Below are 14,199 nucleotides of genomic sequence, written 5' to 3'. Positions count from 1 at the left end.
GATGGCCTATAAAATGATATGCAATGCATGTGAAGAACACAAGAACAACTATCCAAAGTATAGGAAAGATTTGAGACTTAAAACAAATGAAGACCACTCGAGTGAAAGCTCAAGTGATGATGAACTCAAACTTCTCACTATAAAATTTGAAAGGTTCATTAAATAAGAATTAAAGAATAAAAATAAATTTAAAAAGAAGTTGCCAAAGAAGAAGAGAGCACTCAAGGCAGCTTGGAATGAATCGAGCTCATCCAATGACGAAGAGCAAACCAATAAAGACGAAACGATGAACTTTGCCTTAATGGCTCTCGACGATGAGGTAAATGACTCACCCGAAACCCCCTTAATTTATTTTGAAATTACTTGATGCATTTCATATGTTATTTTTAAATTAGTATATAAAATATAAAAAATAAATAAATAAAAGGGGATCATGCTTTTCTTTTTCTAGCTAATTTTGAAAATGATAATGAAAATTGCATGTTTTATGATAAAGGAATAAAATGTTAGATATTGAAAATGTTTTATGTCTTAATGAAAATGTTAAGAGGTTTGATATCATGCATAATGTGAAATTGTGCATGTTGTACCTTAAAAAAACTTGAACCATGTTTTAATATCATGCCCAAAGTAATGATGCATAATGATCATGCTTAATAAGTTTATATTTCAAAATTATGTATGATGATTTTTGTGATCATGGCTTATTGATCTTTGTCACAATGAAAGTTGTTTTTTCGATTTTAAACAAGATGGATGGTTTTCATATAAAAAAAAGAAAAACTTGAGCATATTTATATGAAATCAATCAAATAAAATGAAACACAAAAAAAGAAAAATAAATTATCATTGGAATTAAAATGATGAATCAAATCTCTTATTTAAAGAAGCCATATGTTTAATGTATCATATTTTTTGGTCGTGATAATGAAATTTATTTTTTGGTCTTAAACCATGATGCATGTTTTTTATTTGGTATAAAAAATACAAAGACATGCTTGTATGAAATAAACAACTAAAAAAAGAAAAGCTTTCTCCTTGAAAAAGTTCTCTACTTTATCGATTTTTAAAAAAGGAGAGATTAATGAATCTATGTATGTTTCATTTTGAATCTATTGAAAATGATTTTGATTTGATGATTTGAATTTGAATGAGTTTTATCCAAATCATATCTTGATTTCTTGGAATTACTTGAGATTTTTTTAAAATCAAGATCTCTTCTTTGTACTCCTAAGATTTTTTTTTATATTTTCTTAAGAGGAGATTGTTTATATGAATCTTGAGAATTCTCATTCATGATAGGATGTAATGTAATTTGACATTTTGATACCATTATGATTTGAAATATGTATGATTTGGAATGATGCGTGCAATACTATGATATGTTGCTAAAATGGTGTATCATGAATGCTTGAGTATCATGCATGATATGTTTAATGTGATGATTTATTTTTAGTACCATGCATGAAGTAAGGATGAAATGTAAGGTTTGAAATTGTGCTTGTTTTAATTTGAAACTATAATGATGCACAAATATATTGAAATAAGATTGATACTTTACCTTTGTTATGATTTGAAAATTGTTGTAAAGGGAAAAAGAATTACAAAATTAATTTCTTCCCTTCTTTTTGACAATGACAAAGGGGGAGAAAGAACTAGCTATGCATGTTTTAAAATTATGTAAAATTTACTAGCTTGCATGATGCAAAATGTGTTAGCTTGCTTAATGTAAAACTTGCTATCTTACTAGCTTGCATATCTAAAACTTGCTAGATTGCCTAACTCAAAAGAGAAGCAAAAATTACTAGCTTTCACATCCCAATTAGAAGCAAAATTGCTAGCTTGCACTTCTTGTTAGCTTGAACATCACCAAAAATTGCTAGCTTGGACTTCTTGCTAGCTTGAACATCACTAAAAATTGCTAGCTTGCCTATCTTAAGAAGCAAAAATGTAAACTCACAAAATTTACAATCTTACAAATCTTTAAAATTAATGATGATTTGGTGATTATGCATGTTGTAAAGTAATAAAGAAATTTGCTAGCTTATATATTACAAAACTTGCATATCTCTAAAACTTGCTAGTTGCACTTCTCCTTTTTATTGATGAAAGGGGGAGAAGTTATGTTAATGATCATGCATGGAATGATGCATTGAAAAATTGATTATGCATGATTTTATGTTGCTCGAACTCATAATGATTTCTTGATTAAATTTCTTTGACTTGAATTCAACTTGAATTCGAGGTTCTATTAATATGACATATTGATAGAGGGAGTTTATTTAAACTCCGTTATCAATTGGTTGCCATCATAAAAAAGGGAGAGATTGTTAAATCTCGGATTTTGATGATGAAATCAATTGATGTATTTGTGATCTAATAAGCGTTTTGAGTAACGCAGGGCTAACGTCGATAAAAAAAGGCAAATTAATTAAAGTAGGAGGAATCAGATGTTGGCCAGAGCAAACATATCAGAAGATTGGACATCGGGTCGGAGGAATGGTCGACATATCGGCAGAAGGCTTTAGGTCGTGAATTCGGGCATCAGGCCAAGAAGATCGAACATTGTGCCAAGAAGATCAGATGTTGTGAGAAGACAACATGCCGATTAGGCAATACACCGAAAGAGAGGATGATGCACCGAAGGATCGGACGAAGCACCGGATGAACCAATGACATGCCGGACAACAAGGATTCGCTTGTAATCAATTATGTCTAGATCAAGTTAGTTTAGAGTCTTATTGAGTTAGTTTAGAATATAATTAAGCCAACTTAATTAGGGGCTAGTTGGGCCTAAGTTTGGGCTGTGTTGGGCCAAGTGACAGGCCCAAATAGTGACATAATAGATGGTACCATCGTGGCACAGTCTCCAAGACTGTGTCAGGCGATGGTACTGCCAGACTTGGCAGTGGTATCGCCCAGTGTTAGTACTGTAGGTAGTGGTACCACCCAACACAGGCGGTGGTACTACCGGGACCCCGAAAACTAGGGATGAGACATTTTTAGGCTCCAATTTTGAATCAACTTAAGGCCTATAAATACTCCCCCCGTCCTTGGTTAAACTACACATAATTGAGAGCAAAAATGGAAAGAAAGCTATGTTTTAATTATGTGTGAACTCCTCTCAAAGCTCAAGTGTTAGTGTAGTTTGAGAGAGGAGTAAGTGAGGGTGTAAGGGTTATCTCCTAAACCCGGTAAAGGGAGAAAGAGTTGTAAAAGGTGGTTGGTCTTTGCCTATTGAAGGAAGACTGATAGTAGATGCCGGTGGCCTCAATAGAAGAGGAATCGATGAAGTGGATGCAGGTCATGATGACCAAACCACTATAAAATCTGGTTTGTATTTCTTTTAAGCAATTTACTTTAACTTCAAACCACTTTACTTGCTTACTACTTTCAAAACGTTTACGAACACGCTTTCAAGTCAAGCATATTTCCGGGATCAATTTTCAATGTACGAAAGAATTTTCAGAACTGATGTGATTTTATCGCTGCACTAATTCACCCCCCCCTTTTAGTATCGACTCATTCCTAATAGTTTTAAGTTTCACAGATTTTTGCGTACCAATCTTCGCACGATGATGAACATATCTTTAGGAATTAGGGATTTTATTTTCTTTACTTCTGCTACAGATGTGATGTTACCCCCAAAATTTTCCAATAGTGGTATCAGAGCCAGGTTATTTTTGCCATAGATTAGTTTTGAACTGCGTGTGTTGTGTTTTGGAGAAGCTTTTGATGTCAAAATCATTGACGCAAAAGCAAGAAAAGGCAGCAATTATTGCTGCCCTTGTTGCCGTCGCAGATGGTAGTGCTACCATCTGTGTGCAGGTAGGCCACCTACAATGGTAGCCGCAAGGCCAACCGCGTGTAGGTAGGCCCCCTGTAGTGGCTCCCATATGTAGGGCCGCAGGCATGATGGCCACATGCGCACGGGCACTACGCCCGTGCGCAAGGGTGGCGCCTGCAGGTGCTGGACCCGCGGGCAGAGGCACCATGCGGCATCGATGCCTACAAGCACTGCATCCGTGAGCACAGTTGCCTGGGGGTGCTGCGTGGAGCAGCACCACCCGTAGGGGCACCCATAGGTGGGGGAGCCGCCTGCGGGCAGGGGTGGCAACCCTACGCCACCCCGCCGCACAAGGCCACCACCGGCAGGGTGGCGGCAACCGAAGCTAGTAGGGCATGGGGAGTTTTAGGGTTTTGGGCAAAAAAAAGATAGTTTTGCCCCTATGAATTTGAGAAATTCTAATTCTATCCTTTTGTCCAAATTATGAAAATACCCCTCAGAAGTAAAAAAATTCCCTATATGTCCTTGAATTCAGAAAATATTAATTAATTAAAAAGTTTAATTGACTATTATTTTTTATTATTATCTAGTAGTCCTAGATGATGACGATTTATACATGTGATGTATGATATGTGGATGGATGATCATGGACCGTATGATGTGTGTACTTGTGATTATTATTATTAGGGCCTACGAGCCTCTATTTTTATTTCTCGTTTTTTGTCGGGCCTGCGTGCTTATAATTAAGTTATAATCATACGAGAAGGCATAGCGGGAGCATGGAAGCGATAGTGGGACCCACGAGACGGATGATCACAGGGCATAGAGATGCACCGTTGCACGCATAGATCTTGATGTGAGTGATTAGGCCCACTAGCTCAGGCCTGATCACATTAGGCTATGGTCCATGATCATCTGGTGTGATTGCTTATACACCTACTAGATGTATATATATTTGCATGCGATGTAGATATATATTAAATATGTATATGTGTGACATGTCATGTTGGGAGACCAAATCATAGAAACCCCTCTCTCGATAATATTAAGTCGATAAACATGAGGCAATTAGATTGACCCACGTAGCCTTCCAACATTATAGGTAGGGACCAATTCCCAATGTAGGTTAAGTTGGTCGAGTCCCTCGAGGCTCACCTATATCGCGATTGGCTATCTTGCCTATGACATAGAGATGTCATTGGTGACCTAAGGACATGGTATACTTGGTCGAGTCCCTCAAGGGTATATCACCAAATCAGACTAGTCTTGTAACGATTGTATTAACTTAACCGAACATAATGGTTGATCGAGTCCCTCAAGACCATGGTGATTCGGAGGTCGAAAAGGACGGGAATTACAAGGAGTTGTGATCGGCAAGAGTTGCCTACCTTTTGGCCTTAGTGTGATTGGTCGAGTCCCTCGAGGTTACACTAAGACGCTGATTGGATCTTGATCCCCATTAGAAGTTTGCCTGAGACTTCCATTTCACATGCTGAGGGTGTCGCATGACTTGCCAGTAAAATAGTGGGAGCATATTAAGATAGAAGTTCATATCTTGATTGTTTATTTTTGTAAAATCTGCATGTTATTTATTTCTACTGCCACTTTCTTTTCAAAAAATGTCACTTTCAAATCCCTTAATTAGCACACTTGATGTCAACCATCTCACTGGTTCAAATTATACGGATTGCCTCCGCAACTTGAGAATTGTTGTCACGACGGAGAAAATCGCGTACGTCCTTGATACAGTGATGCCTACGCCTAAGGAAGGGGCAAGAGAGGATGAGATCACTCGCTACGTGAAGTACATTGATGACTCAACTCTTGCTCAATATTACATGTTGGGCTCTATGGCTCCTGAGTTACAGAGACAACATGAAAAGATGGATGCTAGATTCATTCTCCTACATGTCCGCAGACTGTTTGAGGAATAGGAAAAGACTCAACGATATGAGATATCCAAGAGCTTCTTTCACGTTAGGATGACTGAGAGGACACCGGTTCAGAACCATGTCCTAAAGATGATTGAGTGGATAAAGAAACTCATAGGTCTCAGAGCTCCTCAATATGTTGAGGGAGGCAGAGAGCACTATCAAGAAAGAGAAGCCAGTTCTCTACACTAGTGAGACTAGAAAGAAAAGGAAAGCAGAAAAGTCCCTTAAGAAGGGTAAGGGCAAGGGCAGACCAAGTAAAGCAAAGGTTACTAAGAAAGATCTAGAAAATGACAAAGGTCAGTGCTTCCACTATGACAAAGATGGGCACTGGAAAAGGAACTGCAAAGAGTACCTTGTAGAGAGGGTGAAACAAATACTTGGAGAAGCTTCAGGTACATTCATGATTAGTCTCAATTTGTCAGACTCTTATGATAACATATGGGTATTGGATACCAGTAGTGCTTATCATATTTGTAATTCGTTGCAAGTTCTGGCAAGGCTTAGGAGATTGGCGAGAGACGAGATGGACCTCAAGATGGGCAATGGAGCAAAAGTTGATATAGTAGCTATTGACGAGGTCGCCCTTCGTCTGCCTAGTGGAGCTATTATTGCATTAGATGCATGTTATTTTGTTCTTTCTATTATCAAAAAAATTATCTCCATTTCATGTTTGACAGTTAGTGGATATAAATTAGTTTTTGAGAACAATGATTATTCAATATTATTAGATGTTGAGATCATCACGAAAGGAACATTGCATAATGATTTGTTTATGCTAGACACTATTCCATATATCATGAATGTAAGTGTGTCTAATAGGAAACGAGATGAGGTGAACAGTGCATACTTGTAGCATTATAGGCTAGGTCACATCTATAAGGGAAGGATTCAAAAGTTGCTAAATGATGGATATCTAGATCCATTCGACTATGAGTCATATAAAACTTACGAACCTTGCCTTCGTGAAAAACTGACCAACTCTTCATTCAGAGGAACTAGAGAGAGAGTCACTAAGCTATTGGAACTCATACATAGTGATGTATATAGACCCATATCAACTCATGCCATTGGTGGTTACTCCTACTTCATTACCTTTATTAATGATTTCTCAAGGTATGAATATGTATACTTAATGAAGTACAAATCCGAGGCCTTTAAGAAATTCAGAGAGTATAAGAATGAAATGGAGAACTAGACTGGAAGGATTATCAAGACTCTTTGATCAAATCGAGGAGGTGAGTACTTAAGTACAAAGTTTACCTAGTTCCTCAAGGACCATGGGATTTTATCCCAATGGACACCTCCTTATACACCTTAGCCCAATGGTGTGATTGAAAAGAGGAATCATACGCTGTTAAATATGGTACAGTCTATGATGAGTTTCGTTGACCTACCCATCTCATTCTAGGGATATGCCCTAGAGATTGCAACTTACCTTCTGAATAGAGTTCCAACTAAGTCGGCAGTGTCTACACCATATGAGATATAGAAAGGGAAGAAGCTAGATCTTAAGGTTGTTAAAATTTGGGGTTACCCTGCCCACGTTAAAAGACACAATCCCGATAAATTGGAATCAAGGATGGAGTGGTACAAGTTCATGGGATACCCCAAGGAAACTTATGGGTATTATTTCTATCATTTCGAGGACCAAAAGGTCTTTATAGCCAAGAGAGCGATGTTCCTTGAGAAAGAACATATTCTTGGCGAGACAATGGGAGCATGATAGAGTTGAGCGAGGTTGGAGAACCTAGCTCAAGCACCACTCTTCAGCCCGAGTCTGTTTAGGTACCTAATACATAAGTTCCAACTTTACGTAGGTTCGACAGAGTATCCCATCCTCCTGAGAGATATGTGGGACATATTAGAGGAGAGGATGTTGAGGATATTGATTCTCAAACCTACAAGGAGGCTATTATAAGTATAAACTCCGGGAAGTGGTAAGAAGCCATGAATTCTGAGATGGATTCCATATACTCCAACAAGGTTTGGAACCTAGTTGAAGCACTCAAGGGTGTTGTACCTATCGATTGCAAGTGGATCTTTAAGAAAAAGATTGGAGTAGATGGAAAAGTAGAGACCTATAAAGTAAGGCTAGTAGCTAAGGGGTATCGTCAAAGGCAAAGTGTTGACTATGACGAAACTTTCTCACCCGTAGCAATGGTAAAATCCATCCAAATTCTATTGACTATTGCAGCACACTATGATTATGAGATTTGGCAAATGGATGTGAAAATAACATTCCTCAATGCAACCTCGAGGAGAACGTGTATATGATACAACCTGAGGGATTCATATCCAAGGACTGCCCAGATAAGATGTGCAGGTGGCTTAGATCCATTTATGGACTAAAACAAGCTTTTCGAAGTTGGAACATAAGATTTGATGAGGCAATTAGATCTTATGACTTCGTTAAGAATGAAGATGAGCCTTGTGTATACAAAAAAGTAAGTGGGAGTGCTATCACCTTTTTTGGTGTTATATGTGGATGACATCCTGATCATTGGGAATGATGTAGGAATGTTATCCACAATAAAGACATGGTTATCTAGACACTTCTCCATGAAGGACTTAGGGGAAACATCTTATATCAAAGGAATTCAGATCTATAGAGATAGATCCAAGAGGATGTTTAGCTTGTCTCAGTCTAGGTACATATACTGCATTGTCAAAAGGTTTGGCATGAAAAATTCTAAGAGAGGTTTCATACCAATGAGACATGGGATATCGCTTTCTAGGAGTATGTCCCTAAAGACTTATAAAGAAAGAGTGAACATGGATAGGATACCCTATGCATCAGCAATAGGGTCTATTATGTATGTCATGATATGTACTAGGCCTGATATAGTGCATACTTTAAGTGTCACGAGTAGGTATCAGGTGGATCCAAGCTTGAAGCACTAGAAAGTAGTAAAGTGTATCCTTAAGTACTTGAAAATGACTGAGGATCTTTTACTAGTATATGGAGGTAGTAGCCTCAAGATTGAAGGCTACACGGACTCGAGTTTTTAGTCCAATGTCGATGATAGTAAGTCGAATTCAGGATATGTGTATACCTTGAATGGAGGAATAGTGTGTTGGAAGAGTTCCAAGAAAGATACTACTGTTAACTCGACCATAAAAGCAGAGTACATTACTACAGTAGAGGTGACAAAAGAGGGAGTCTGGATGAAAAAGTTCATCACAGATCTAGGAGTCATGCTGGGTAGTCAGGAGCCGATTTCCTTATATTGCAACAACAACGAGGCGATTGCTCAAGTGAAGGAACCAAGGTCTCATCAGAAGTGTTTTGAGGAGGTTCCTCTTAATCATAGAGATCGTGACCCGAGGAGATGTAGGAGTAGAAAGAGTTCCATCCGAAGATTACATTAGAGATCCACTAACAAAGTCGTTGTCTCAGATTGTCTTTGAGTGTCATAGGGGACTAATGGGGATCAGACATATAGGTGATTGGTTTTAGGTTAAGTGGGAGATTGCTAGTTATATATGCCCTACAAGCTAATCACGTGAGTGATGACACGTGTGATTTGACACGCAGTTTTTTTGCTTATTATATTTTGGTATTTTATCACTTTATATCGACTATTACATATATACATATATATATTGTGATGTTCTTGGATCTGTGCAATGGGAATCAGATCATGATGATATCACGATAATGAGACCAATTCGCCTTTAAACATATATCCTAAATAATCTCGATTATAGATTACTTAAGATGGATATCGAGATAACCGGACAAACTAGCGTGTTATATACTCGTCCATATAATAGATATAACTGGTCTCATAGTTGCTTATGTGGGGACACTAGGGATATAGTACAAGTCCGGAGAATGAGTTTATTGATTGATCCGTTTGTGGAATGTTGGATGGTTGATGGTGCCTTATTGTTAGATAGACAATTATTCCGTGGTCCCAATGGTTTATCTAGTCCTTAGACTTGAGACACCAAGGATGTCCTATATGAGTGCTCCACTCTTTGATGCCAGACTTATAGGTTTGGATGTCCTAGATCTAGCACAGCTGGTCTTCGAGAGTGGTAGTCAACCTTACGGAGGGCTATTGAGTGTCGATAGAGGATCATCCACTCTTAGTGTCATGAGAGGAATATCTCATGTGTTATTGTTTAGATAAATCTCTATCTAGGGTCATTCGAATTGATAGAGAAAGAGTTCTCTGGGAGAATCCGATTAGAGCAAGACTCAAGTAGAAACCATATGAGTCTGATAGAACCATGCCCGGTATAGGGTCTCTGGGATATTATATAGATGAGGGACTATAGGTACATGGTAACTGAGGACAGATAGGTCCAATGGATTGGATTCCCCTGTATTGTTTGGGGACTATGGCATAGTAGCCCAGTACGTCCGTAGTCGATAAGTCGAGTGAATTATTATGGAGATAATAATTCACTGAATCAAAAGGAGTTTTGACAGATATGACTCACGGCCAGCTCGATATTGGGCCTAGAGGGTCACCCACATATAGTAGGTGTTGCGATGAGTAGAGGTTCAGATATAATCCCATTATCAAAAGTCTTCTCCTCGATCGATGTGTTCTCTGAATCAGCGCTTGTGTGTGCATGTCAATAGTTTGAATTAAGAAATCATTTATAGTGAGGGCATGCAAGAGGATTCTTCCCATGTAATCAACAAGTACCTATGGTTTAAGCAATTTTTGACAACCAAGGTAACAATCACTTGCTATTTATATATGTTTGTGGTTGAGAAGGATACGTATGATTACTGGTTTGCCATTTCGGAATTCTATTCGTGGCCTATATTCATTTGGAAACAACCTCTTCCTTTGGAAGGTGTTAACTCCATAATTTGTGAACTTTGCGAGCGATGTTGGGGTGCTAAATAACCGAAGACTTTAATTTTTATGCTATATACAAATTGAAAATGAACTATGCATGATGTAAGTGTGTTCGAAATATTTATGTATATGAAATGATGAATTAAGAGAAGAGCACCACAATCTACTTATTAAGGTTTTGGTTTGTGTTTCGAATTTTTGTATGATATACATTTAGAGATCAAATGATGAAATTTAATTTGAATACATTTAAAGTATAAAAAAAGAGAATTTAGCTAATAAGGTTATGGGTTTGATTAAATTTAGATAAATAGCAACAACCGGTAGACATGGATGAAATGTCCGTTAGGTTAAAATTTAAACCATTAGGGACAAATGGAATAGTGGATTGAATTAATGTCTAATTTGATATGTTTTATATGTTATCATAGAAGCTCACATTCTAGCGAACATAAAGTTGGAACGATTGTTTATTATCATATTAAATCTAACAAAATCATATAACAATTAAAACTAATAATATAGATTTTTTATTATATTTGAATGAATGCAATGTTAAAATAAATACTAAAACCGAATAATACTACAAAATTAAAATATTTTCATTCGCTAAATGTGAATAATTATTTATTTATGGTTACAAAATTATATATAATTATATATTTTTAAATAATAAAATATTTTATAAACTAACAAATAATTGTGTGTGCTATATACAACTACAAATTGCACGCATATACATTGATTGAAAATAGATATGTTGTTACTTTTATAAATCGACCTGACGAAATCATATATACTTATTTTTTTATTACAAATATTCGATAAAAATATATAATTCTCATACATTTTTTCGTAGAACTTTCATATAGCACAAATCCATATGAAAATTTAAAATTCGAATTATAATTAAATACAAAACCAAATATCCTTCGTATATTCTATATTTGTCTCTCTTTTTATTGTTTTACTTTTCCTATGTCACCTTCAAAGTAAGACCCTTTTTTTAATCTATAATTAAATTAATTACATAATATCATGTAAGATCAAATTAAATACGGAATGTCAAAATTAATTAACCAAAAATCTTATGTGCTCTATCTAATCTCCTTCTTCAAATAATTCATGTTTACTTTTGTTTTTCTTTAATCCAATCATTCTCTTTATCACGACAAGTTTTCTTGTCATATTTCCCATATTTTTATTCCTTTCATATAATGGTAATTCAACAATTATGTAACTATATCAACATGATAAAATATCAAAATTAATTAATCTTTTATACAATATAGAATTCTTTTTTTGTGAAAGAACTCAGAATTTTAAAAAATATCCTAAATCAAGAGTTTTTTACATTTGAGTTGATTTCTTACATAAAAATGATTCTCTAATAGAATATATCTTCAATACTAAGTATTATTCTAAGTATTATCATATTTGTAAGGTCATCTCTTTTTTAAGGTAATTTTCTTGTTATCATCTCTTCTTATTATTGTATCCTTCTTATTGAAGTATTATTCCAACTACCGTCATGTAGGTAAGTTATATCTATATCGATATTCATACTCAATCATTGGAATTTTAAATTTAATTTAAAATATTTTATATATTATCATGTGTTACTAAATGCGCATAAAGGTTTATGTTTATAGTATAAGTTGACAAGATTATTTTTATCAAAATTTATGTGATTGAAGTTTTGTTTCTATTTGTTAAAGTTTTTTATTTTTTATTAATTGTGATATTTTAGATTTTTTAAATAAATTTTAAATTATTTACATGTTTTAAAGTATTTTCATAATTAAATATGAAGTCTGACTTGTTGACACAACGTTTCAACTAGTGACCTAGGGCTTAATCGAATAACAACTCGGTAATATTAATAACTATACTTTGTAATTACAATATCACTAAAATTTAATGTATATTTTTCAGAAAAATATGAAACTAACATGAGATATCCATGTTATAAACATGGGATGTCATTTTGCATGTGGACAATTTCTTTGTTTCTTTTTTTGTTTCTGGTACAAAGAGAAAGCAGAAAAAAGTAGGGATAGGAACTCTTGTGTGGAATAGTTCATCACTTTTGCCTCACAACCCCATAATGCGAAATCAGATGCACGGGTCAGGTTTCACATTGCCATTGGAGCTACCATAGACATGAACACAAATAGAAGCATTTTTGGGTTGCTTTTCATTGCCGTTGTACTTCAAGCTGATGTCACTGAGCTCCACGCCCTCACATGGAGCAACCTCGCTGCACACTAGATTACAAGCTATTGGCGAGAGAAAGGTCCCCACGATATTTCTGTACTTGATATTCTTGATCTTAACTAGAGAAGGATCCTACATGGAGAGAGGAAGGATGCTCAAATTTCAAGACTATGATGATATATTTAGCTGTAGTAGAAGCAATGAGGCATACCTTTTTGGGACAGTTAGCAGATGGGCAATAATTCTGATTTATGATGATGGGGTTATAGACATTATTCATGATAATGTGTTCAAAGACGAAATCAGTGGCCTTCAACCTAGATGGAGAAGATTGCAATGTCTTGATCCTCAATCCATTTGTTGTACCGGTAAGATTGCAATTACTCACGTTCAGCCCGATTACATCTTTCTCACCAGCATTTTTGCCGAGACTACCGACGCTAATGCCATGGCCTGGGCCGCATAACACCTTAAAGATGGTCAAATTGGTGCAGCCCGGGCCGATGGAGATGCAGTCATCACCGGTGCCGATGACTGAATTGGCAACCTGGATATTGGTCGAGTCGGCGATGTGAATGCCATCAGTGTTGGGGCTATCTTGAGAGCACTGATCTTGATGGAATCAAAGATAATGTTTCTTGATTCAAAGACATGAATGTGGAAGAACTTGCTATCGATAGAAGAAATGCTTTTGATGGTTGCGTTTGTGACGAAACTGAACACCAAGTTCTATACGGTATCATTATAACGATTGTCAGTGCAATTCAAAGTAAGAACGAAGTAGTGTTAATATCTGCATGGTTAGAGCAAGGAAGACATGGCTACCATACCATGGGTAAGGGTTTGCAATCATTTGTCTTTTTGCATTGGTTGTAAGGCCATGCAGAAGCTCCTTGTCCGTTGAATCTTCCACCACCTGAGATAACCAATCCATTAATGTACTGGAAATGGAGCCAATATTGATTGTAAGCTTCGAGATGGGTGGATGCTAGTAGCTGCCCTTTCACTTGCATCACCATTATGCCTTTGCATGGCCCTTTGAAGATTGTTGGACCGAGCAGGTATGCTCCCTCTGGGATCACTATCGTTGCCTTCCCTTGTACCGCGCATGCCGTACTCCATGCCGTTTCAAAGGCCTACCATGTCCATAATTATTACAACCGTAAGTATGGAGATGTCATGATGAAAATACAAGAAGTTTCTTATGTTTCTCCTCTGTCCCGCTAAAACTTTTTGTAATTCAAGTTCATGAAGATTTTTAAATTCATAGGAACTACGATAAAAACTATTGGTTGTAGTGAAAACCTATACTAAACATGAAAAGCTACCTTTGTGTTATCGGTTTGGCCATCTCCTGCTGCTCCATAATCCTTCACATTGTAAACACCGTCAGCCATGGCTACCCTCGCACCACTTAAGATGAAGAATAGCAAGCCAATCA

At 36.5% G+C, this 14,199-nt stretch overlaps 1 protein-coding gene across 1 annotated transcript; it reads right to left on the bottom strand.

Moving 5' to 3' along the window:
• Window positions 1-12,656: 12,656 nt before the first annotated feature.
• Window positions 12,657-13,880, bottom strand: LOC135604765 (polygalacturonase-like). The gene is made up of 4 exons (XM_065094417.1): window positions 13,766-13,880; window positions 13,589-13,674; window positions 12,970-13,365; window positions 12,657-12,890 (listed from the first exon to the last, which is right to left on the bottom strand). The coding sequence occupies exons 1-4, from the start codon at window positions 13,878-13,880 to the stop codon at window positions 12,657-12,659; spliced, it is 831 nt and encodes a 276-aa protein (XP_064950489.1).
• Window positions 13,881-14,199: the final 319 nt, after the last annotated feature.

Source organism: Musa acuminata, chromosome BXJ2-2 (genome assembly GCF_036884655.1).
Source record: "Musa acuminata AAA Group cultivar baxijiao chromosome BXJ2-2, Cavendish_Baxijiao_AAA, whole genome shotgun sequence".
Classification (NCBI taxonomy): Eukaryota; Viridiplantae; Streptophyta; class Magnoliopsida; order Zingiberales; family Musaceae; genus Musa; species Musa acuminata.
This window is presented reverse-complemented; position numbering and strand designations above follow the sequence as displayed.